Below are 25,992 nucleotides of genomic sequence, written 5' to 3' on the forward strand. Positions count from 1 at the left end.
TCCCCTGGTATCAAAAAGATTGAGAAACATTGGTCTGTGCCACCAGCATCCCTGGGGGTAGCCTCATTGTGTTTCCTTCTCTACCAAGGATAAAGAGACACTCCTGTGGACAGGGGCGGCTCCAGACCCCAGCATGCCAAGCGCGTGCTTGGGGCTGCAAGCCGCGGGGGGCGCTCTGTCATTGCTGCGAGAGCAGCAGGCAGGCAACCTTTGGCAGCTTGCCTGTGTAGGATCCACTGGTCCCACAGCTTCGGTGGACTTTCCGCAGGCTGCGGGAGGTCCGCCGAAGCCACGGGACCAGTGGACCCTCTGCAGACAAGCCGCCAAAGGCAGCCTGCCTGCCGTGCTTGGGGTGGCGAAATGCCTAGAGCCGATCCTGCCTGTGGATGCAGTTTATGCCACTTCATATATAGAATGTGGTTAACTCAGCTGAGGTTCCATATTTATAAAACCAGTGAGTGTTCACAGTGGTTTCAGATCAAGCCCACAGTTACATAAATCATAGCCTTTTTTTCCTGGCTACACAACCTCTATCATGCAGCACCTACAGAAAGAGATTCCTGCGCCTTTTCTGCTGAGCCAGAATTTCACCCTGGTGATTGCCCAGCATGGAACCATCCCATCTGCCCTTTCTACTCGTCAACTTATTCTGCTTTTCCCAATTACACATGTATATCTGATACCATAATATGAATCATTTTTTTTTCTGCCAGGCTTACCTTTATTCTGAAAATCTTCATCACAGAATATGTTCTTAGTAAGTGTTACTGCATTCATGAAACTTCAATTTCTCCCATTCACACTCATGTACTCACTCTTTAAAATATGCACCTTACTTCCCGTTTGACTTTGCCTAGCTTCCAGTCAGCAGCATCTTCAATCTTGGGATATATGTAGAGTTAAGCAGGTGAGCAAGTGTTTGCATGATCAAGGCCTATACGCTGAACATGTCCAACTTATGTTCTGTACAGTGTTATGTAAACGTACAGAACTAAACAAATGTTTTAAAAAACACAACATAAGGTGCAACATGGCTGCTGGCCAAACTGATAAATATCTATATCATTTTTAAAAACTGCAAACTACATAAAAATGTTCCCATTTACCAGGCATAATAAAAATGCAAAACCTTTACAAACTATCTTTTAATGCTTATTTTACAAAACTGCAGCAAAAAGGAAAGCAATGTACACTTTGCTTTCAGCCATTCATCTCCAGAGTGATACATTTTAATTCAAACATGATTGAAATTTCACAAAAGGAATAAACATTAGATTATATGACATTGCTTGAAGCTAAGACCTATGAAGCATTTTGTTGTTTACATATTACAAAAAATAAAATGCAGAACTAAAAGAACAGCAAGAACGGGCCTGATCCATAGGCGCCAACTATTCCTGTTGCCGAGGGGTGTTTCAGCACCCCCCCCCTCCAGCCCTGCCCCGCCCCCATTCCAACCTCTTCTCCAAAGTCCCCACACCAACTCCACCCCCTCCTTGTCCCCATTGAACCCCTGCCCCAAATCCCCACCTTGGCCCCTCCTCTTCCCTGCCCCCTCCCCTGAGCGTGCCACGTTCCTGCTCCTCCTCCATCCCTCCCAGTGCTTGCCACATGAAACAATTGTTTACCAACATCAAGTGCTGGGAGAGAGGAGAAGTGGGACATGGTGCGCTCAGGGGAGGAGGCGGAGTGGAGCCAGAGGTGAGGTGGGGCATGGGGGCGTGGCGGGGAGCTGCCAGTGGGTGCAGAGCATCCACCAATTTTTCCCCATGGGTGCTCCAGGGCTGAAGTACCCACGGAGTCAGCACCTATGGCCTGATCTAATGCTCTGGGAAGTCAGTCAAAAGAATCCCATTGACTTCAGTGGATTAAGCCCTACAAGAGAACATGTTGAGTAGATGTTCTGAAGTCATCTGAACTGAAGTTATACAACAAAAAAAGGCTTTTTTTAATATGCTGAAGTGAAATACAATGGCACCAGCATGGAGTGCTGGAACTCTGGAGTGAGATTTGCACGATTCCAATAGAATTAGACAGTTGCTTTCCTGAGTGCTTTGAAGAGTCTGTAATGATTATTCTCATAATCAGCATGATGGGCTGACTCTTTTTATGGTTGATAGGGATTGCAGGTAACATGTAGGGACAGGAGAATAGTTTTGGATGTTTTTCATGTGGCTTGAGGTCATTTTTGGTTCTTTTATTAAATAGCTCCCACAGAACTATTCTTCTACAAGTAGATTCAGAACCTCACATGACTATGGAAAGAATGTATTTAACACACAAATACAGTCTCTGCAAAATGCACTACAATTTTAACAGGATAAAACAGCTTTGTCAAAAGGGTTCAGGTAGTCCAGATGAATTCATTTTTATCAAAATCATTTTTATTTTGTGAATTAAAGCATAGCTTGTTCATTCTGCTCAATGTTGGCCACAAGATACTTTGAGTCACTAGCTGCAGGAACAGCATCTCTATTGCAATACAGAGTGTTATCAAAGGTGACATCTATTGGTAACTGGTTGTGTCTTTTTTTCTTGAAGAAAATATAGACTGCAAGGCCAGCTCCTACTAGAATGAGAAGGACCAGAATAACGGCCATCCCACTTAAGTGGTGTGCAGGAACAGCTTCATCTTTCTTCAATACTGCAAATGAATGTGAATCAATTATTCAGGATCCTAAAGATTATGACGATTTATATTAGGATCTGACAGTGGGTCTGATTTCCAATAGTTCTGAGCACCCATATCTCCAAGTCAATGTAAATTGTGGAAAATCAGCAGAAAATCAGGCCCAATGACATTTTTGAAGGCAGAGTTTTATGGCTGTACATCATTACAGTTTACAGATAACTTCTATAATGCTAGTCACAAAATATATCATACAGAGGTCCAGTCAAAACACAGTTAAATACTTAATTCAAAATGAAATTGAGTTTGAGGGGAGAGTTCTGCTTTTTAGTCAGGTTGGAGATATAATAATCACAATAATACATTTCAAATAAACATCCACAGAGCTGAGTATCAAACAGCAATCTTGTCAGAAAGTAAAATAAATATTTGAAAAAGAACTAGATAAATTCATGGAGGACAGGTCCATCAATGGCTATTAGTCAAGATGGGCAGGGATTGTGTCCTTAACCTGTTTGCCAGAAGCTGAGAATGAGTGACAGGCAATGGATTACCTGTTCTGTTCATTCCCTCTAGGGCACCTGGCACTGGCCACTGTCAGAAGACGGGATATTGGGCTTGGATACTGGACCTGGCCTGACCCAGTATGGCTGCTCTTATGTTCTTATATTTTTAACCTGATTTGGGTCTCTCTTTAATTTACTTATAAGAAAGCAGTCCTACCTTTATTGTCTGATAGCTTCTCAGATGGTTCAGCTTCAGTAACTTTCAAATAAAAAAAAAAGATATTCATAATCTTTAAGTTTTACACCAAATTGTGCAGTCACAGAGTAAATAAATCCTGTATGAAGGATTACTATGTTAGACACGCTGCATTTTAAAATAAAATAAAATAATGGAGATGCAAAATATCTGATAACACCTTTAATTTAATCCAAATGAATCATCTACCCAAATCAAGCAACAAATTCCAGTTAAAAATTACATCCAGGAAAAAAAAAAGATATTTTTCTTTGTTTTGCATGAAAAAAATGTTACCAATTGATTTGAGATGATTTCACACCTTCAGAATGTCAAGCCTTCATGACATTTTGAGAAGCTGAAGGTTTTTCACACTAAAGTATGGGGAAAACTGAAAATCCATATTTGTGTTTTTAAGTCTAGGATGCCAAGACCAAGGGGGCAACAGAAAAACAAATTAGGTCACTATTCCCGTCTTCCTTCCATGGGGTCCTAGGCACATCCTCCCCTCTACTTACCTCACAGTTACATACATCCTTCCACTGCTGCTTCTCGGCAGTATCTCCTTCCTCCCTCTCAGCAATAGCTCTGTCATTCTGGGTCCTCTCACCCCCAGTTAACTTCTTCTCAAGTTCTTCCCCTCACATCCCATTTGCAACTCCTCTGTTTTGGCTCCTCTTCCTCCCTAAACCCTTCTGGTTGTGCCCTCTCCACCTCCCTACCAACCGAGCCTGGTTTGGTTAGTGCCTGCTCTTCCAAGGCACTAAGGATAAGGGTGATTGGAGTGGAACTCAGGAGTCCCGGGCCCCTTCTCTATTAGCAATTGCCCTTAAACGGGAGTTTCACCCCGATTTCAATGGGAGTAGGATCAGAATATCTACCACAAAGACAGACCCATACAGAATACGCAATGCAAAGGATTTTGTAGCATCAATATTAGTCATTGTTAATAACACACTGTACTGAACATATCACTTACTCTTTGGTATTTTACAAATAAATCTTTTGTTAGCAGAGCAGTAATAGCTTCTCCAGCCCCCATCTGAGGCATCCATGTCAACACAATATTCATGATAACCATTCGTAGGCTCTCTTTCTTTCCAGTTTACAAACTCTACTGCACTGTTGTCTGCCCATGTCCATTCTCCTAAAGTTAAAATGAAAAATACAGAATAACAAATGACAGGTTAAGGATCACCCATTTCTAGAGATTGAAATGATATAATATGATTTCTACGGCACCTGTCACTGTTGTAATCTGAGCATTGAATTCATTAATTTATTAAATCAATACATTAACATTCTGTAGGACTCAGTTTTCTCTCTCCTTCCAGGCAGACACAACTGAGAATGCCTTATGTCTGTAAGTTTTCACCTGGACATTGTTAGCTGCATTGTCCTAGAGCAGGGGTCAGCAACCTTTCAGAAGTGGTGTGCCGAGTCTTCATTTATTCACCATAATTTAAGGTTTTGCATGCCAGTAATACATTTTAACATTTTTAGAAGGTTGTCTCTAAGTCTATATTGTATAACTAAACTATTGTTGTATGTAAAGTAAATACGGTTTTTAAAATGTTTAAGAAGCTTCATTTAAAATTAAATTAAAATGCAGATCTCATCAGTTTAGTGTGATCCTTGTCCTTGCTGAATTTTCCCATGTCTGGCACGTATTTGGATACTTTAAGCTGCATGCAGACTTTTGAGTGATCAGTTGTTAACCAGCTCCGAGAAAGACAGAGGACAGATTTCATGTGTGAAAATACCTGTTTGCACAGGTATGTGGAGCCAAATGCTGAAAGCATTGCAAACACAATTTTCTTCAAACAGTTAAATTTCACTGGCAGGGACGTCCAACAGGTCGGAACAGAGGCCCTGATCTCTCTCGGTAGCTTTAAATGCACTCCGCAGATCTCCAGACTTTGATGCCCACAATTCTGTTTCTTAACTGAATGAGCTGCATTTCAAAATCTTTAACATCCATCCACTGAAATACAGACAAATCCAAGTCGCTTTCGTTGAACTTTTCAGGTTTAATTAGAAAAGAAAGCATTGGGCCAAATTGCTGGAAATCTTGAAATCTGTCAGAAAATTCTGATTCCAGTTCTTGCATGTATATTCCAATCTTTTCGACACTGACAGTGCAATGTGTCAATAGCTCTTTTATGTGTTGGAAGTAGTGGAAAGTCGAAGTTTGAATATCCTGAGAAAAAACTACTAGTTTTACACCAAATGCTTTCCAGGTTTCATAAAGATCCAGAACCGTTTGCCCTGCACCCTGGAGACAGAGGTTGAGTTCGTTTAGGTGAGCAGTGATGACAGTTAGAAAAATGAGCTTACACAGCCATTTGTCATCATCCAGTTTGGAGTAGTTTTGTCCTTTTTCCAAAAAGAATGCCTTGATTGCACAAACAGTTTACAAAGTGCACCCAAACCTTGCCACAACTTAGCCACCGAATGTTGCTTTGAAGTGGAATGTCATTATAAGCACTGTCCATCTCTTCCAGCAGTGCTTGAAACTGTCTGAGAGTCAAAGCAGATAGAGCAACAATCTGCACCACTGTATTAATCACATTATTAAGCTCTGAATTAGAAATTTTAGCACACAGATTTCCTCGATGGATGGTACAGTGAAATTTGACTGTCAGGAAGCCAATTTGATCTTCAAGTAACTTTACAAATTCCTTCTGTTTTCCGACCATAGCAAGCGCACCCTCTGTTGTCACACAAAACATTTTTCTGATGTCAACTGCTCGTTCTTCAAAATGGTTTACAAAAGTTTCCGCTATATCTTCCCTCTTTGTTTTGCCACGCATGGGTTTTAGGCAACAAAAGTTCCTCTTGATTTAATCAGAAGTACAATATCTTACAACAACTGCCAAATGTGGAACTCCGTTTATATCTACACTCTCATCAACTGTGACACTAAACACTGCTGTGTCTTGTTAATGTTTTCTGCCATTTCGCTGATGCGTCTCTCAACTGTTCTGGCAGAGACAGGCAGTTCTTTTATTCAGATATGCATCTTTATTTGGCAAATCATTGGAACAAAACCTCCGAACTGCTGAGAAAAACTTTTTATACATCCCCCATCTGTAAACGGCTTTCCGATTTTTTGCAATGCATTGTGCAATCTTGTAACTTCCTTCTGTGGCTTGATTTTTACTTACACTCAAGCATTTAAAAACACTGCTTCGCTTTTCATACCCTGTTACTGCCTTTTTGATTGATTCACTCTTGTCTGCTTTGTCAAGAAAGGTTTTCTCATGCTTCATTTCAAAACGTCATCGAACACTTGATGTGCGACAAAAAACACTTTCACAACAGAAAGCACAAACAACATGGTCTTTCTTTTGAATAAATCCAAATGTGTTGTCCAAGATGACTGAAATGAATGAACATCTAACTTTGCTTTCTTAGGAGCTGATATTTTGTCAAATGTCCCCCTCAACTTACAGTGGAAAAAAAATTGCAACAGACGGAACGCACAACGTCAAATGCAGTGCGCTGTTCCACATGATGTAAGCAGCAAATCAGGGCTTAAAAATATCCCAGTACAGTGGTACTGGAACAATTTTTAAGGTGGGGGGTGCTGAGCTGTGCCCCCTGTTGCCCCTGACTGCACCGCTCACTGCCTGAGGCTGAGGCCAGTGGCCACTGCTGGAGGTGGCTGCAGAGCACCAGGCTGACGGCCAGGACCTCAGCATGGCAGCAGAGCCCACGGAACCAGTGGCCAGGAGCTGGGGCCAGCAGAGGGCTGAGCAGGGCTGGTGGACAGGACCACGGCTAGCAGGGGGCTGGTATCCAAGACCCCGGTATGGCAGCAGAGCCCTGGGCATTGTGAGTGCCGCTCAAAATCATCTCTTGTGCTGTCTGTGGCACAAGTGCCACAGATTGCTGACCCCTGTCCCAGAGGAGCACAGCTGCCTCAGTGAACTATGAATCGAATGGCCAGGCCCACTGAGCCTTGAAGACTAAGACCAGGACTTGGAATTTGCACCAGAATTTGCACTAGGAGCCCGCATCATGGGTGGAGCGCCACAATGTATTCTCTGTGGTCATTCAGGTGCAGGGATCTGAGCAGCCCCTGTGGTTTTGGCTCTGCGTCAGAGCCAAGACTAGAAATCAGCTCCCTTGCAAGGTCTGGCTCAGTTAATTAATTCTGCCTGATTGTTTAAGGATGACTTAAGAAATACACCTATTGTTCTCTGCTCTTCCCTTACTCAGGCGCAGCTAGCAGGAATAGCTGCTACTTCCTGTGTCTCAAGGATGAAGAGATCGCAGTGCCTAGACTTGGAGTTAGATGGAAAATGAAAATCAAATTGTTTTCATTCATGGACATTTTCAGCAAATTAAAAACCAAAATAGTTTCACTGAAAACTAATCTTTTTGCCAAAACTTGTGACTGAAAACTGAACAGTTCGATTCAGAAATACTGTTGCAGTGCCTCATGGGAGCTGTAGTTCCAGTGCCTAGGACTAGGAAAGTCTAGTACCAGAAACTGTGCTGAAAACATCCAGTGGGCCCAAAAGGTATAAATTGGTAAGGTGGCATGTTCCTGTCTATTTTCTGCACCACCCAGGATCAACCAGCCAGCAAGGAGCAGAATGCTCACCTCACACTGCAGTGGTATTAATGGTATACCAAAGGCTGCTGTTATACATGCTCTCCAAGGCTTCTGGAGGTATTGCATCTAGCTCAAACAAAATACCAGCAGGAATAGTTGCTGCTAAAGAAAATCTCCCCCTATCCCCTCTGACAGGCTGTGGCTTCACAGGCACAAAATAGCATTACAATCCTAACCTATAAACACAGAAATACATTTCTTTAAAAGACTTTAGCAGATTTTTCAGAACTTCCTCTTGCTGAATAAATACTTAACACTGAGATTTCTTCACAAACTGAGGTGCTGTTAAGTTTGGTTAAATGTCAAGGGAATGAAAGGAAAGTGTGAAATGAAATAAATACTGTATGTGTATATTTTTTTCTATTTACAAGAGAGAGAGACAGGGATATAAAATGTGCAGTCACCTTTCTGAATAATTTCTCCTTTTTATGTACTATAATTGAAAAATATTAAACATTTGACATCAGATTTCCATCTTCTGTTTGAGTACTTATTTGTAAATAACTATTGAAAGTTAAATAATTACCATCCACATTCTTGTACATTCCAATCCAAAACTGTCTTGAGTCACTTGCAAATGCATCCAAGTGGTGCAAGAGAAAATTCATTTCTGCCATATTTTCTATGGAAACCAAAGAGGCTCCTGCAAAACAAAAATTAATAAATAAGCATCATTTAAGCATGTTTCACCACAGAAAATGATCTGCCCCTTGAAAGAATCATGATGATATTTTCTTAACCCTCCTGATACATTTAAAATAGCCATAGACTGTAATTAATTTTTGCCACTGAGGTCAATGAGAGCTCCAGAAACAGATCAGTAACAGCCCTTGTATTTTGCTCTTTAGAGGAAAACATCCTTTTCTTTGAGCTGCTATACTGGTTATTGCCAGGCAATACATATCTTATATCAGTTTTGTATTTGCATGCTCCATTTTTTCAGTTAACTCCAATCTTTCCCTGTGCTTAACGTGCCAGAGACGATGCAATTAGAAAAATGCAGCTTTTAAAAAAAATATATTCCCTCTTGCCCTGGGGATAAAAACAAAACAAGGAAGGAGAGAGAAGCTGTTTTGGGAAATAAGAAAAATCATCATATGTCAATTAAGGGGATGATCTTATTACCACCATAGTCCCAGTTTCCTCAATACTGACATTCTGTTGTATTAATGTAGATGGAATAAGTGGGGCCCAAGAATCAAAGGTATTACCATGATCCTGTCTCTGTCCAACATTAAACAGAGTTAAACAAGGTTTAGTACACAGACTCCTCAGATACCTTAGTACCTTGGCAAACACATCATTAAAATATTTTTAACCTTTTATTAAAGATACAGAAAGCAAGGAGGAGAAAGGTTTAAAGTATTAAGCAAGTCTTCCATTTTAACAGTATCCCATGTTCGCCTTCCCTTTAGGTGGAGAGAGTTTTTAAGAAGAACTGCCTGCCTCATCATCTGACAGTCTCTTAGATAGTATTAAAAATGGTAATAACTCATTTTTGGGGTGGGGAGAAAAAGTTAGTTGAAATGGACAGGGCTGTTGTAGCTCTTGTTAAAGTCTAATTCTGTTTCCTAGAAGACAAAACAAAAGGGTGAAGAAAAGAACAGCTAAAATAGAAAATACTGTTTATGTATCTGTTAACTCTCACTTGCAACTTTACTTCTGGAAAAACACAGGCATAGCACATGGTCTTATCAGCCACTCTGAGACCTGGCAAACTTGTACCACTATTGGGCTGCTCAGAGCACTGCATTTAGCTGCCCTTATAGCAATGTTGCAAAATATGCAGTCTTTGCTGGCTAAGCCAGATCCTTATTAAGCCGAAGGAAAATGGAGAGAGCTAGAAAAAAAAAACAAGGTGGGGAAGGAAAAGGACACGTGGTGGAGACACAATCTCACATCCCAGGTCATGGCTGAGATTTCACTAAAGCTGGTAGCAGTGACCCAGTGTCATCTGGGTCCCTCTGTCTGAGGCGGGTCTCTCTCAGGATGTCAAAAGTACAGTGGAGGCCCAATAGCTCCAAGGATCCCAGGAGATGGTGGGGGTGGCAGTCATGATGGTAAAGTTTGCTCTTTCCCCTTCTCTCATCTTTCAGTGAGCCAGCATCTTGGTAGCCAGCTTTTCCCCACAAAAAGTTTCTTTGTAAGGACCACAAAAGGGAACACTGGGTGGAATAGCCCATCCTCTTATTATTTTATCCACCAATTAGGTCTAATAACCAACATGCCAATTTTGGTTAATTGTTTTTCAGTCCCAAATATCTCTTATTTACCAGGCACCATCTCAGCACAGTCCTAGAATTGTATCAGTAAGCCTTTTTGTTTGGACTAATTTAGTCCATCTCCCTTTTGTACCTTTTACTATTAACATTGATTGTCATAGGTTGTTGTGACATTTTATAAACCTTTACTCACTTCTTACAGCTGAGCTCACAATTAGGCCCAATTATTGTAAGAGACCAGCATTAGGTTCTTTTCCTTTTATGGTGGATTTCCCACACTAGGGTACCAGCATCTAAGAAGTATTAAACTGAGACCACCAACTCATTTCATTTCACATAGGCCACATAAAATTCTGAGTTGTGACTAACAACCAAATCTCCTCTCCTTGAAGTGCTCAGTTCATTAGGACTTTAAAAGAACAAAATATCAAGAACCTCTCTCATTTTGGCACAGAACAGGAACTCCTTTTACAGTCATTAAATTGAAACAAGTAAAAGGAAACCAAGAAGGTCCAAAATACATCTGCTTTTTCCCAGGTACCTGGACAAGAGTCCTTGCAGACCTGCATCTTGAACTCCCAGCTTCCTTCCTTTGGAAAGTCAGCTGATTAAATTCCTACTGCTAGGTTAATTGGCAGGATTCCAAATGCCACTTTATAAGTAAACAAACCTCTTAATCCTTGTTGATCCTGGTTCCTCCTTATATAGGTACAGGGTAGTGGGTTTTATTTCTAGGGCCCAGGACAGTGTCAGCCCAGATGTGTCCCTCCTCAAACCCCAAACAAATCAAACAGTAATCACATAGCAACTAATTTCATTCACTCTCAACCTTTGCCAGGTTCAGACCAGTGACCTTGTGATGGAGTGAGATGAACCTTAGGCTGACTCACCACTCTGGGTATTTGGTAAGCAACCCCACATGAAGCAAATTAAGGACATAATTGGTTAAGGACTGAATGATTAACCAATTAACTAGGTGACTGCTCATCAACCAAGGAAAGCTAAAAGGCAGACAGTAAGAGGATGGAGGGAGGCTTGAGAGATAAATATTGTTTTCTTTTACCCTCATCTTTACTGTAAAGTTTCCCAGTTTTTCATTTTGAAAGGGAAGAAAGCGCTTCCTTTAATTCCACTTTCCCCACCAACCTCTTTCCTACCCGTTCACTTCCCTACAGTGCCCCAGTTTTTCACTTTGAAGATAAAATCAAACTGCTGGTGGACAGATAGTAGGGCTCGTGCCCAAAATAAGTGGCGAGCCTGCAGGAAACTGTTAGGTCCTGATTAAAGATGACACTCACCTAAACGAACACATTCCATGGAAGACTGGGGCCAGCTTTCCATCTCTGAAGACTCAATGTAGTAACAGTGACCATGGAAGGGAATCCAAGATCTGCGTATGTCAGATGTAGGACATTTTCCAGGGAGTTGTGGAAGTTCAGTAGGGGCTAAAACTGAGAAGAAGCCATGCTGTATAAAATCAATAAGGGCTTGATATGTTACTGAAAACACATATATACTCTACCATAAGTAGCCACTATTAATTTGACCGTGATACCATGAAAAAGAACCTCAGATAGTCACAGTTCATGATCTGGGCCAGATTCTCTACTCTGCTGTGGAGGTTTTACATTTGGGGTAACTGCACTGACTTTAGTTGAGGCCTGGTCTACACAACACAGTTAGATCGACACAAGGCAGTTCATGTTGGTCTAACTACGTCAGTGTCTACACTACAGCCTTGTTCCGCTGTTGTTAGTGTTCTACTATACCAGCATAATAACTCCAACTCCACAAGAGGTGTAGGGCTTATGTCGGTGTAGTTAGGGTGACACAGCATCTGTGTAGACCCTGCATCCCTTACATCAGCTGTTGGATCCATGAAATTGACAAGAAAGCCAGGCAGATAGAACCCAGCTGCCCCCCAACTCCTCTGGAGAGCTGGGGGGCTGGACCCTGATCCTGGCTGGGAGCCAAGATGAGAACGGAACCCTCTCCCAGCTGGGAGCTGCAGGCGGCTAGACCCTGCTTCTGGGGGGAACCGAGAAGCGGGGGCAGCTGATATTAGACTTTCCAATGAATCTCCATTGATACTTCCTGTTGGACTGACAGATTTGTAGATGAGTAGAAAAGGCCTAATTCTGAAATTCTTGAGCATCCAAAACTCTCATACAAGTCAGAGTATTTGGATACGCAAGGGATTCAACAGCGGGTCCACAGCTTACAGACTGAAAACAACGTGGCATAATGCACCAATTAGTTTGTGGAATAAACTTTGAAAAATGTTTAGAATTCACTAGTTAGCATCTGTCAGGCACCAAGAAACTGTATCAATGACTATTTCCTTTAAAGAAACCAATATTAGAGCAGAGTATACGTCAACAGTCACATTCATTATTTATATACACACAGTAGAACCTCAGAGTTATGAATGCCTCAGGAATGGAGGATGTTCGTAACTCTGAAATGTTCGTAACTCTGAACAAAATGTTATGGTTGTTCTTTCAAAAGTTTACAACTGAACTTAATACAGCTTTGAAACTTTACTATACAGAAAAAAAATGTTGCCTTTAACCATCTTAATTTAAATGAAACAAGCACAGAAACAGTTTCCTTAGCTTGTCAAATCTTTTTTTTAAACTGTAATTTTTAAAAAAAAACTTTTTTTAGTCATTTACATTTAATGCAGTACTGTGATGTATTTGATTTTTGTTGTTGTTTGTTTGTTTTGGTCTCTGCTGCTACCTGATTACATACTTCCAGTTCCAAGGTGTGCGGTTGACTGGCCAGTTCATAACTCTGGTGTTTGTAACTCTGAGGTTCTACTGTAGTGATAATCAAGACTTGAATGCATTTAAACTTGAAGCTCACTAATTAAAATTGCTAAATTCCGTTGCTTACCATCAGACCTTTTACAGACAGAGCAGTAATTTTCGTCACAAGACCCTGTCTTCCAGGTCCCATCGACATCTAAATAAACACAGGCCAAGTTCTGTTTTGGCTCCTCACTGGCCCACTTAGAGTACTTGATTCTCCAGTTATCAGTCCACTTGTAAAAGCCACTAGTCTAAAAACAAAAGACAATTAAGATAATATTGCTTCCAAAAACTGTCTTAAAAAAAGAACATTATGGTCACAAACTCACACACTCAAATGTCAGAAATAAGTCTGTCTATAAAACCTTAATTCAGACCCCCTGTGGGTATGCATTATGATGTCATCTTTCATTACATGATCACACACTATTTTTTCCAAAGGATGCCGGCTTCTTTCAGAGCACAGAATGGATGATGCTCAATGAATGGGCAATTATTCAATATTAGATTTTATCCTCATTGTTCAATATATGTCCCCAGGCCTTATTTATGGAAGACTACTCAAATCCTGCTTTGAAAACAGAATTAATCATTTCCTAATGGGCTTTTTTATGGTGTTCATCACTATAGTATCTAAGTGCTTCATAAACACTAATGAGGGGAAGTGATATTATTATTCCCATTTGACAGATCAGGAACTGGTGCACAGAGACATTAATGTCAAAAGTGTTCACTAATTTTGAGTGGCCCGTGACAGAGGCATATGACCTGATTTTTCAGGTAATTTAGCATTATAAAGCACTTTATATGTTCAAATCACGGATCTCATTTACTTCAATTGCCGTTGTGAGTACTCAGAGCTTCTGCAAAATAGACCCCAAATATCTCAAGTTGGGCACCCAGAAAACAGGCACACACAATAAGGCTATGTCTACATTGGGATAGTAAGGAAAGTTAAGGCAAATCAGCCAAAGGTGTGATGTGAAAATGCATAAGTTAAAGTATATTAAACTCCCATGCGGATGCTCAAAGGGGGATTAAGTTACAGCAAGCTAAGGTCACTGTACTGGTAAGTGAGAGCATCTACCCGTGGGTTTAATGCACTTTAACTTGTGCACATTGATTTCACACCTTTAGTTGATTTGCCTTAACTTCCGAGTAGCTCCGTGTAGATATGGCCTTACTGATCACCTGTGAAAATGTTAATTTAGTGACACACCCAGCATTACACAGGAACTCTGGGGCAGAGACAGAATCCATTTTTCCAAAGGAGTATTCTATTACCTAAACCATGAGACCATCCTTGCAACCATACACCTTCTAACGTGTGCAACATATGTCTCAGTGGTCCTGCAGACAACAGCCTCATTCACTGCACAGCCCCAAGTCATTCAATGAGCACTTTCCAGGCTGTGCACTGAATGAAGCAGGGATACTGTGGAAAAAAATAGCATGTGGTCATATGATTAAAGACTATAGCATAACACATAGGTGGAAGGAGTCCAAATTAAGGTTGCACATGCAATGTTCTTAACATTCATTGTTTTTTAAATGTATTTTCCTAGCTTTTTGTTTGTTTAATGCAAACTGAGAAAACACAAATTCCACCACGTGGAGCCATATTGATTCCCATTGGTCTTATAAGTAGGGCTAGAACCCTTGGCTCCATAGCACAGACCTCCACTACTTGAGCTAACAGAGTGACTGACAGCAGTAGTAGTTTGTTATCCTCTATGTAGGCCAGTCATTGCAGGGAGAAGAGGCGCACATGTCAGCCAATTTTTCCACAATTTGCTGACATCAGTGAAATGTTGAGGCTCAAGATTCTTGGGTAGTGGTCATTGACTTTCTGCCTCTCTCCTCCCCAAGCCTGATCCCTTCTGCCCTGGTCTCTCCAGTCTGCCCTTGACCCAGCCTGTCAGCCTCCCTCTCCTGGCCTCTTGTTCCAGTTCTCCACCTTCCTGAACTCCTCATCCTAGTTTCTTCAACCATAGCACCCTTATCTCAATCTCCCACCCCCTCAGCCTCTCTTGACTCCTTGTCCCATCCCTATCCCCCTGCCTTGCTACCCCTGCCACAGCTTCTTGACCCAGTTCCAGTCCCTCATGTTTCCCCAGCTCCATTGCCCACCCTTTCCAACTCTTTGTCCCAGTCTGACCCCTTCACCCCAGTATCTTCATAAGAACATAAGAATGACCATACTGGGTCAGACCAACGGTCCATCTAGCCCAGTATCCTGTCTACCGACAGTGGCCAATACCAGGTGTCCCAGAGGGAGTGAATTTAACAGATAATGATCAGATGATCTCTCTCCTGCCATCCATCCTCACCTTCTGACAAACAGAGGCTAGGGACGCCATTCCTTACCTACCCTGGCTAATAGCCATTAATGGACTTAACCTCCATGAATTTATCCAATTCTCTTTTAAATGCTGTTATAGCCCTAGCCTTCACAACCTCCTCAGGCAAGGAGTTCCACAAGTTGACTGTGCACTGTCCCCAGCTGCTCAGCCCTGTGCATTCCAGCCATGCTTCCTCCTACTCCTCCTGCTCACTGCCAAGCAAGGAGAGCACAAGAAAGGTCATCGCTCTGCTCTTGGTTCCTGTGCCCGGTATCTCGGTGGCCCCTGACTGGCAGGGAGAGCATTGCAGGGAGAGTCTTTGCTCTGGCCCTGCAGCCTAGGGATGGAGCACACACAACTGCTCTGAGGATAAGGGATAGAACAAGCTCAGTCTGGTCACAGGCAGGCACAGTGAGGGAATGGAGCATGCCCACAGCAGATGGAATCTTTGGATAACTTAGCGGCCAAACTCTAACAAGTCCCTGCTGAGCATGGGTGAACTGAAATTTTCAGAGGCTAATAACTCAGCCAAATTTGCACAAATTGTCATGGGAGGGCAAGTAGCAGATCCTTCACCCCAGCCCCTGTCAGATTTAAACCCCTGCTTCAAAGTACAGAGGGAGTAAAGCTTCCCAACAAAATGGATGTGAGAACTAATTAAGAATGCAGGTAAACAGATGTGGTAGCACTGCAGCCCTAGCCACTGGAACAAACAATGGTGGTGATGAAACTCTGCCGTAAATTCAGCCCAAAGTGTTCCCAAGCCCAAGTTTTATACATCTGCAGGTATCTGGTGGAAAGAAGTCTGCCAAGAAGGCAGCCTGAAGTGGCCCACATTCTGCCAATAGTCTGGGGGTCATGTGAAATGCAAAGTGGGTGGCATGGACTGGGAATGATGTGATGCCCGGGCAGCTAGGGGTAAGCTGATTTAATGCATTCCCTTTTCGTTCGCCCTGGAGTTCAAAATTGCTCCAATTCAATGGAAATTCTGAAGGAGGGCAAGCAACAGTAACACTTCCTGCCCTTCCTCACTATCAGTCAAGCAGCAGCTTCAGTGAATCAGGCCTTGAGGCTTTGGTGATCTTCAACCATTTTGCTAAATCATTGTTTTGAAAAGGAAAACAACCCCCTTTCACCTGCTGTTGGTTTGTCCCTTCTCCCACTCTCAGGATTCCCCATCTGCACCTCTCCACATGTTTTTCCACGGCTTCTCTCCCTTCCCCATCATTTTGATGGCTTCCACTCTCCTATTGGTCTCCTCACAGTACTGTGTTTCCACAGGCATATAACTCCATCCGCAGCTTGTCTCCTCTTCACACACCCTTTTCTGTGTCTCCCTCATGCCCATTTCCATGGCTCCCACCATTCCCTAGCTATAGCTTAAGCTGCTTTTGAAGCATGCTAACAGGAACAGTAGGAGTTATTTCACAATCACTGCTCAACTATGAGACAAAAGCAAGCACATCAACAAAGCCCTTGGTAATAACTGCAGACAACACTTGAGTAAGGAATGGGGGAGGTCTGATTTGACATTGATCATCAGCATCATATTCACATTGATTTGATGTCCTTACCACATTGCTGTTAAGACCTATCCATACAGGCTGCCCGATTTTTAACACTTGTAGCCACAGGAATGACTGGCTGTAGGGATCTAAAATACTGGCAAGTTCTGAGTATTCAGCCTTGCAGTTCTTTTGTGCTTCTTCCCAGTTCATTCTGGAACTGATGAGTGAATAGCTACTGTTACCATAAAGGGTAAAGCCAGAGACTGGAACTGTTGTTTGGAAATTATATAATTTAGGTTCTGTAGTGAAAAACAAACACATGGAAAGGTAATTTTGTAGTACATGGACTTATTGTTCCACTGAACAACAAATGTCTGCAGTATTCAAACACTTAAGAGTGGTAGCACTAACAGAAATTAAGACATAGATTTATTTAGGCATGAGCTTTCGTGGATAAAACACCACGCTTTACCCACAAAAGCTCGTGCCCAAATAAATCTGTTAGTCTTTAAGGTGCCATCAGATTCCTTGCTGTTTTTGTGGATATAGACTAACACAGCTACCCCCAACACTAGAAATTAAGACTGGATGCACATCCCACCCATGACTTCAGTGACAAAAAACATAACTCGGAGTTCTTTTATAAAAAGCCATGGTCCTTGTTGATCTGGCTGGCCACTACTGAGCCAGTTTCTCCCATGGTTTTATACTCATTTGGCTCCCTATGCACTGGATTGTGATTAGTTTTAATACAGCTATATGTACTAAGTGGAAGCACAATCTTCCCACCCACTAACCATCCTTGTGGAGCTCATGTCAGCGTTAGCTGGACTGTGACCAAGGCATGGGAGAAGGAGCAGAGCCTGCAGAGCCAATACACCTCACCAACAGTAAATGGGCAGAGAGAGAATAAAGAAGGGGGATACAATCCAGGCTAGGTTTCAAAATCTGGGGCCTGAACACTATCCCTCTGCCTTCCCTCCACCTTCCTCACCCTTCCCTCAAAATTAATCCACAAACCACCACCCTCTCTCACACAGAACATCAGTCAACAGACTCCAAGCATCTATCTCTACCGTCTTTGAGCACTAAACACTTAAAAAAATTCCTCCTCCTCCTAATCCAACCCTTTCAAAACCACCTTGCTCCACATCACCCAACCTAATCATCCTATTCAAAGCAAGTCATGCTATCCTCATGGTTCTGGTGGGTTGCAGCAGGGGGGCTCTTATAAAGCTTCCCTTTGGGCTGCTCGTCATTGTGAGGAGGCATCCCAGGTCAGACCAGGCTACAGGAGAAACAGCTCTGGCCCTTGGTGCGCTCCCATTCTTGTATCTATGTAAGAGCAGGATGCTGCATGGCATACACTAGCTTTTCTATAGGCCAGGCTGCTACATGTATTAGAGATCAGTGTATGGGTCTGTTTTGTTAAAATGTTAACACATAAGGCCGTGAAACTCATTTCATGTGGACGCCATAGGTGATGTGCTGTATGTGGAAAGTCAGCATTTGAACCATAAAGACAATCTAAAAATCACAGTCAAGTTTTTAATGCAATTAACTTGGAAGCTTGGTGAGAAAGAACTCACCAGCATTCCTCTGGCATATGTAGCTTTTGTTCATTTGGCAGTCTTCATCTTTCCATTTCCCTGCTTCCTCAATGGGGTCCTTTATCATCATAACACAATCAACCTGGGGGAAAATGATACATAAATGAGTAAGAATAAATAAACAGCAAGCAAGAAACAATCCTCTTCCTTCTGGATCTGCAGACCCAGATATCTTGGGTGGTTCAATCAGCTATGTATCTGTCACTATTTATATTCACTCTGATCCACATTATCTAATCATCTATTGAATTGCTTCATATTTCAATAGAACTGATAGTGGTGTTGTGATGGCATTTCCAAATCGCATCTTCTCCCATGGGGAAGCCCTTTAAAATCAACTTCTCTATTGTTCAGGGTGCTGTTGTGGCTGCTCACCCCATTCACCTCAGATCACTTATCAGCTATATGCTTTTATTGTTAAAAGGAGACATACTTAGTCAAGACAATAAAGTAAGAGCAGAACAAATGGAACTACAGCCATTATTCCACATTAGTCATTTCATTTATTATTGAACCACACACAATTATGTTTTGCTATTAAAATAAGTTGACATAATGCTGGGGAAAATTTCAAAGCCCACAGCAGAAGCTTATTCTGAAGAAATGTTTAGTGGTTAGTGCATGGGGAAAAAAAAAGGAAAACAAGAGGCACAGATTCCTTATCGTTTGAGGATTTTATTCACACAATTGTATTTCATGATAACTTATGCATGAGTGCATATCTGCATCTGATATTTATAAATATACACCATCCTCTTAATTTTATTATTCATTCTAATAATCCCTTAATAATTTCTAATAAGGCTCCAAAATTACAGAGTTATTGTCAGACCATCTTGTAACCTTTACCCATGTGAGTTTCCTGACTAGTGCCAGTGAAGTCAATGGGTCTATTCACTTGAGTAAGGTTTGCAGAATATGGACCTTATTCCATCCATTTGTTTGGATTCATATTGTATCACAGAGAAAAGCTAAAACTGAAGTTTAAATAAAACCCCAGAGTGACATTTACTATCTGGGGTTAATGTCTCTTTCGCCCGAAAAAAAGTAACCTGAAGCACCTGACCAGAGGACCAATCAGGAAACCAGACTTTTTCAGGTCTGGGTGGAGGGAAGTTTGTGTCTGAGTTCTTTGTCTTGTGCCTATCTCCCTCTCGGCTATGGGAAGGATTTCTCTATTTCCTGCTTTTCTAATCTTCTGTTTCCAAGTTGTGAGTACAGAGATCATAAAAACAATAGGGGTTATTGTTTTTTTTCTTTTGTATTTACATGGTGTAGTTGCTGGAGTGTTTTGAAATGCATTCGTTTTGAATAAGGCTGTTTATTCATATTCCTTTTAAGCAATTGACCCTGTATTTGTCACCTTAATACAGAGAGACCATTTTTTATGTATTTTTCTTTCTTTTTACATAAAGCTTTCTTTTTAAGACCTGTTGGAGTTTTTCTTTAGTTGGGAACTCCAGGGAATTGAGTCTGTGCTCACCAGGGAATTGGTGGGAGGAAGAAGTCAGGGGGAAATCTGCGTGTGTTAGATTTACTAGCCTGACTTTGCATTCCCTCTGGCTGAGGGGGGAAGAGAGATTAGCTCTCGGTACTTCTGTTTTCCAAGGCTGGAAATGGGGAGGGTGGAAGCCCTCTGGTTAGATTCACGGAGCTTGCTTCTGTGCATCTCTCCAGGAACACCTGGAGGGGGGAAGGGAAAAGGTTTATTTCCCTTTGTTGTGAGACTCAAGGGATTTGGGTCTTGGGGTCCCAAGGGAAGGTTTGGGGGGACCAGAGTGCCCCAAAACACTCTAATTTTTTGGGTGGTGGCAGCTTTACCAGGTCCAAGCTTGTAACTAAGCTTGGAGATTTTCATGCTAACCCCCATATTTTGGATGCTAAGGTCCAAATCTGGGACTAGGTTATGATACAAATACTTTATTTCTAATAAAGCACCAACCAAATATAGTTCTGGGCTTTTGCAAAGGAATATTTGAAAATGAAGCTCCAAACAGGTGGTTCTACTATAAGCTGACATAGCTATCCCTTTCTGCTAGTAGGAGAGCTGGAACTCTGCAGCATGACCATTCTACTCTCAACTGCAAGAAGTTAATGGAAATAAACCTACATAAGAAATAAATTGTGCAAGTTATATATGGTTTGACTGATTGACCTTATCAAAATGGTTTAATGATCGTTTGCAATCCACATTTACCTCACTGCGATAATTTGGGAAACCTTTGGCCCAGCTTGTATAGGAGACACCGCTTCCATCTGTCCATAGGAATGTGTACTCCGAATTTACATCATTCAGTCCAATCCAGGTATCAGTTGAGGCATCCTTCAAGTGCGTGATGAGGAAGGCTGAAGGAAAACAAACATTTTTACAAGTGACGCATGGAGACACCAGAATATCCAGAGCTAGAATCATAGTTATAAAATATAAACAAGATTGTTTTAATGGATTTATCACTTTAGACCAGCAACTTCACAGCTGAGATGGTTTCCCTGGCAGTTAAATCAGAAGTTGGGTGTGTCTAGCTATCGTTTTCCCTAAGCCTGATTCTGCAACATTTAATCAATTTGAATGATACTTATGCATATGCACAGTCTGATTTCCTGTGGTTTTGGATTTTAAAAACACAACCTATCACAGGACAAACTCCAAGTTTCAAATGTTAGTATTACAACACTTGCAACACCAGTCTATCTGCTACTAATTCCTCCAATGCTCAGACTTCGAAAAAGGCGACTTAGGAAAGCCGCTGATACATGCACACAAATGTTATCAAAATTACATTTTTCTCAGCTAACTTGTGTCCATTAATTATTAGTTTTAAGCAAAAGTAGCAGGCTCTATTATAAAAACTGAAGCTTTAAATCTTTAACTTGTATGTTAGGAGATTAGCTGATATCTCATCTAATACCAAAATGCCTATCCAAGGGGTGGGAAAACTATGGCTCAAGGGCCACATCCGGCCTGCCAGATATTTTAATCCAGCCCTTGAGCTCCTGACGGAGAGCAGGTTTGGGGGCTTGCCCTGCTCTGCATGGCTCCTGGAAGCAGCAGCATGTTCCTCCTCTGCTCCAAGCGCAGGCCCCGCAGCTCCCATTGGCTGGGAACCACGGCCAATGGGAGCTGCCTGGCTGCAAGCCTGCATAGGAGCTGGAGTGGGGACATGCTGCTGCTTCTGGGAACTGCTTGAGATAAGCACCACTTGGAGCCTCAGTCCCAGCCTGGAGCACCCTCCTACACCCCCAACCCCTCATCCCCAGCCCCACGCCAGAGCCCGCACCTCCAGCCAGAGCCCTCATTCCCTCCCCAACCCCCGATTTCACGAGCATTCATGGCCCGTCATACAATTTCCATACCCAGATGTGGCCCTTGGGCCAAAAAGCTTGCCCACCCTGGACTATATATTTCACCTTGCACTTCTTCACTTGGTATGGAAGCCAGGTTTCCTTCCAAATTTATACAAGCTGTTCGTGCAGCATGCCACGCCAAGCTCTCATTTTCACTGGAACCGAATATTTTGAAACACTGAAAAAGAAAAGTATGCTGAAGGCTGTAATTTGATGCCATTTTGCATCAAAAACATTTGAAATGAACAAGATCAATTTCTGGCATTGTACAGGAGGTCAGACTAGATGATCTAATGGTCTCTTCTGGTCTTAAAAATCTATGAATCTACAAAAAGAAAATATGCACACTGGAGAACTAACATAAAAGCTCCTTTCCTTTAGCATCCAATGAGAAACTTAACTGATTAGTGGTTAGGAGAACAGAATATGGCTGTAAGATAAAAAGTAAGCATATAATAAAAGAGGAGGAAAAGCTTTTATTTTATCAAAGGACTAAAGATAAAGAAATACTCTCTGGCTTGTTAAAAATGGTGAGGTAAATATACATATTAGCAGTGAACAAACAAAATAATTTGATCCTGGCTATAAATAACCCTCCTCATCCAATAGGAAGTTTCCAGTACAAAGCAGGGGAAGAGGAGAGGAAGGGGAGGAGAAGGGTAAAAGCACAATGAAAGAAAATAATTTCCCATTCTTGCAGTCCCAGTATGGAAAAATCTAACCTGAACATTTTAAGTAAAAGTTAATTTTTTTCCCCACTTTTTGTATTTCTTCTATCAACCTTTTTCAACCACTGGTAAAGTGCAACTATTTGTACCACTGGTGCATTTTTCTGACAGGGAATGTGGATAATACATTTTGAATGTCTCATGGAACAGTAACCTGTAGCCTTCTGTGCAATCTCTCTTCATTTGAGCATTTCAGGCCATAACATACAGGATAGTAATAGTAAGTTCTTCCTACAGTGCTGACACCTTTGTATTCAAAGAATTTTTAGTTGGTATAAATGTGACTTTGAGTTTGCTAGGATGATACAGCTGCAGCTCCACCACTAGAAGGCAATGTTTTCACATGCTGCTGCTGCTAACACCTTGTAGGTGATCCTTCACCACAGTGAACTCTGTACAGTTTCACTGTCTCTTGATGATCTGGTACCAGCATCTTAGAGAACAAGGCAAGGGGGTGAGGGGTGAATATATACTTGCACTACATTTGTTTCACAGTGGAGAGAGAAAAAGTACTTGCATCAATATCTGCTTTTTGTGCATCAGTGGGCAATTCCAAATCAATGTACACCCATTCCAGAAGGCATGCATTTATATTCTGCAATTCTGAATACATCCTTTTGGGAAAGAAAGAGAGGGAGTTTTGTACAGACTTATGGATTTTTTTCTTCTAATTCACTCTAGCTGAGAGGCAGCTGTACATTCTCGGTTCATGCTGACAGCTGACACTTTTGCTCACTGAACATGCATAAAAGCAAGTATAAATTACAGACAAAACAGCACACATTTGGTTAGCAATACAATCTTTTTACAATTGAGCATTTGCAAAGTAATTGCAGAAATGGGGCCTAAGCCATTTAAAACCTATCGTAACTCTCAAACTCATTTCTTAGATTATTTAAATATGGATATAATGTCACCATAATGGCCTGATCAGCTAATCAGAACACAAGTTCAGATCATCTAAACCCATACTACAATAATAAGAGACAAAAATATAAATTTTTGTTCAGTTCCTTTTGCAAATAAAATGTATGGAAGATGTTTGCTACTATACCTTGTTATTAAACAAAAACCAATTTTGAGGGCATCCCCCTAGAGGTGCAGGTGATGTGGAAGCAACTGTTGAATGAGTAATATTATTGAGCCTTTCACAGATGAAGCTGTTTGGAGCACCACAGTTCAGATCATTCCACATACCTGGAGCATATTAAATATGGAAAGTAAATTACTGGACAAGATGAAGACTGGAATGAAAATCTACCCCTTCTTCTGGTGATTACAGTATAGAAAGTACAGTTAGTTGGGATTTTCCTCCTGCAATATTTAGGGTTCAGACATTTAGGGGAAGAACAGGGGATATGAATGCCAAAGAATAAACAGTTGAATCAGCTTGTTGTATACAACGTTATTGTGTTATAAAAATATATCAAGGAAGGTCTTTAATGAAAGCTTGTAATATTCTGAAGTTGATTGTCACTGTGAGATATGTATACAAGTTATGGTTATGCATGTATGCATATGGGGGGGGAGAGAGAGAGAAAATTGTAATTGTAACTTTGGTGCATCTTCACCACCACCTCACCGGTGAAACAATCAGACAGTGAAGGGCAGATGAGAATATTCCAAGTACCTTACATTGTACAACCCAGGAAAAGGCAAATGGTGAGCCATTAAAGTTAATGGGACAACACTGAAACAGCTTGAAACGGAAAAGAAATCGCCAGTCTTGGAAAACTAAGAAAGGAGGGAATTTCCCCTACTGTGAATCACCATAATCTGAGAGAAAATTAAAAAAAAAAAAAAAGAAACCAAAACAAAAAAACAAAAACAAAAAAAAAACAAAAAAAAAACACCTGCTAACTCTGTAAGAAGGGAAGGGATTTGAAGTGAAAGGTATCCAGAACCGAGGAGCAGGCCTTTAAGTGAGAAGCTGTATGTGAAATGCTGAGTCCACTTTATGATAGAGGGACTGCTGGGAAACTCTTCAAAGACAAAAGGTAACTTGTACTAGAAAAGGAAATGTATGTAATTAGAAAGCGTAATGCCTACGGTTGCATCTTTATGTGTATTTTCTGTGTAATTTGTATGCATTTGCTTCCTCTTACTCGTTCATCTTTGAATCTGTGATTTTTCTATTAAGTACATTTTTGTTTATGTTTCTCCCAAGCAGGTCTCTGTTGTACAAAATATCTGGAGCATGTGTATGAAAGTGAACTGATAACGGGGAGTGGCTGTTTTTCACACCTTCAGTTTGATATGTGAGTTAAAGATGCCTCTTGAGGTGATTTAATACATTCAACCATCATTTATATGCATATAAAGATAGAGCTGCAGTGGCACATAAATCATTTTCTACTATAGAACTACAGTAGGTTAACTACTCTTGCAATTTGTTTTAGTAATTTATCTCTATCACTATCTAAGATTCTTATATGATCCCTCTGCCATAATATCTGAGCACCTCACAACTTTTAATGTATTTATCCTAGCAAGACAGGGAAGTAGTAGTATTATTCTCATCTCTATTTTACATATGAGGGACTGAGGTGCAGAGAGACTAAGTGACTTGGATATATTAGATATCAATTCTCCTCCCTCATCTTCTGTATTATAAAATATTTATAAATCGTTATTATTTATGTTATCATAGCATGTACAGGTCCCAACCAAGGTAGTGGCCCTATTTTGTTAGGGACTACACAAACACCTGGTCAGAGACTGTTCCTGTCCTGAAAAGCTAGTGCTCTAAATAGATAAAACAAAGTGTAGAAGAGATAAAATGTTATTGTCTCTGTTTTCTGACAGAAACTGAGGCAGAGAGTTTAACTGATTTGCCCATGGTCACACAGAAAGTTTCTGGTAAAGCCAGGAATCGAACCACATCTCTTGAGTCCCAGTCCAGTGCCATGCACACAAAGGGTGACTTCTTTAAAAAAGTACCTCAACTGTCTCAGTGTGATTTGTGCTCCACAGTCATTTAGATACTGTTGAAAATCTCACTCAGTATCAACCCACTTAATGCAATAAATTACTTTACATGAAATATGTGTAACACACACACTCCTATGTCACACAGTGCAGAGCTGTTATGACACTGAAATATTACTATACTCACCTGTATGTGTATACATGACCACACAGTTTTCATCATTATTTGCAAAGTTAGGTTCATTTGGAGACCAGGCTACATAGTTTAGTGGGGTTCCATCGATCCAGCTAAAAGAAACAATATAGTAGTAGTTACTGGATAGACCCATTTTTATTTTTTAAGGCCGCATTAATCATTTGATTTTACGTTACAAAAATTCTAGCTAAACAACAAAAAGTCAGCTTGGTGAACATGCCTTTTGTAGTAGGAAGAGAGTCTGAGACATAAGCCCTTGTATCAGATGCCTGATAGGAAGCCAGAAGCCTGGACTAAAGTAGTGGT

General features: G+C 41.2%; 1 protein-coding gene across 1 annotated transcript in view; it reads right to left on the reverse strand.

Moving 5' to 3' along the window:
• Positions 1–1,506: 1,506 nt before the first annotated feature.
• LOC127044525 (macrophage mannose receptor 1-like) overlaps positions 1,507–25,992 on the reverse strand; it is a 55,521-nt gene continuing 31,035 nt past the window's right edge. Inside the window, exons 19-30 of the mRNA XM_050939493.1 lie at positions 25,678–25,778; positions 23,617–23,759; positions 21,898–22,012; positions 20,687–20,835; positions 18,469–18,571; positions 16,946–17,178; positions 13,115–13,280; positions 11,515–11,667; positions 8,521–8,637; positions 4,350–4,517; positions 3,353–3,394; positions 1,507–2,644 (exon numbers count right to left, since the gene is read on the reverse strand). Coding sequence (XP_050795450.1) covers positions 2,397–2,644; positions 3,353–3,394; positions 4,350–4,517; positions 8,521–8,637; positions 11,515–11,667; positions 13,115–13,280; positions 16,946–17,178; positions 18,469–18,571; positions 20,687–20,835; positions 21,898–22,012; positions 23,617–23,759; positions 25,678–25,778 — 1,738 coding nt within the window. The 3' untranslated portion in view covers positions 1,507–2,396. The remainder of the gene's footprint in view (positions 2,645–3,352; positions 3,395–4,349; positions 4,518–8,520; positions 8,638–11,514; positions 11,668–13,114; positions 13,281–16,945; positions 17,179–18,468; positions 18,572–20,686; positions 20,836–21,897; positions 22,013–23,616; positions 23,760–25,677; positions 25,779–25,992) is intronic.

The sequence above is a fragment of the Gopherus flavomarginatus genome, chromosome 2 (assembly GCF_025201925.1).
Source record: "Gopherus flavomarginatus isolate rGopFla2 chromosome 2, rGopFla2.mat.asm, whole genome shotgun sequence".
Classification (NCBI taxonomy): Eukaryota; Metazoa; Chordata; order Testudines; family Testudinidae; genus Gopherus; species Gopherus flavomarginatus.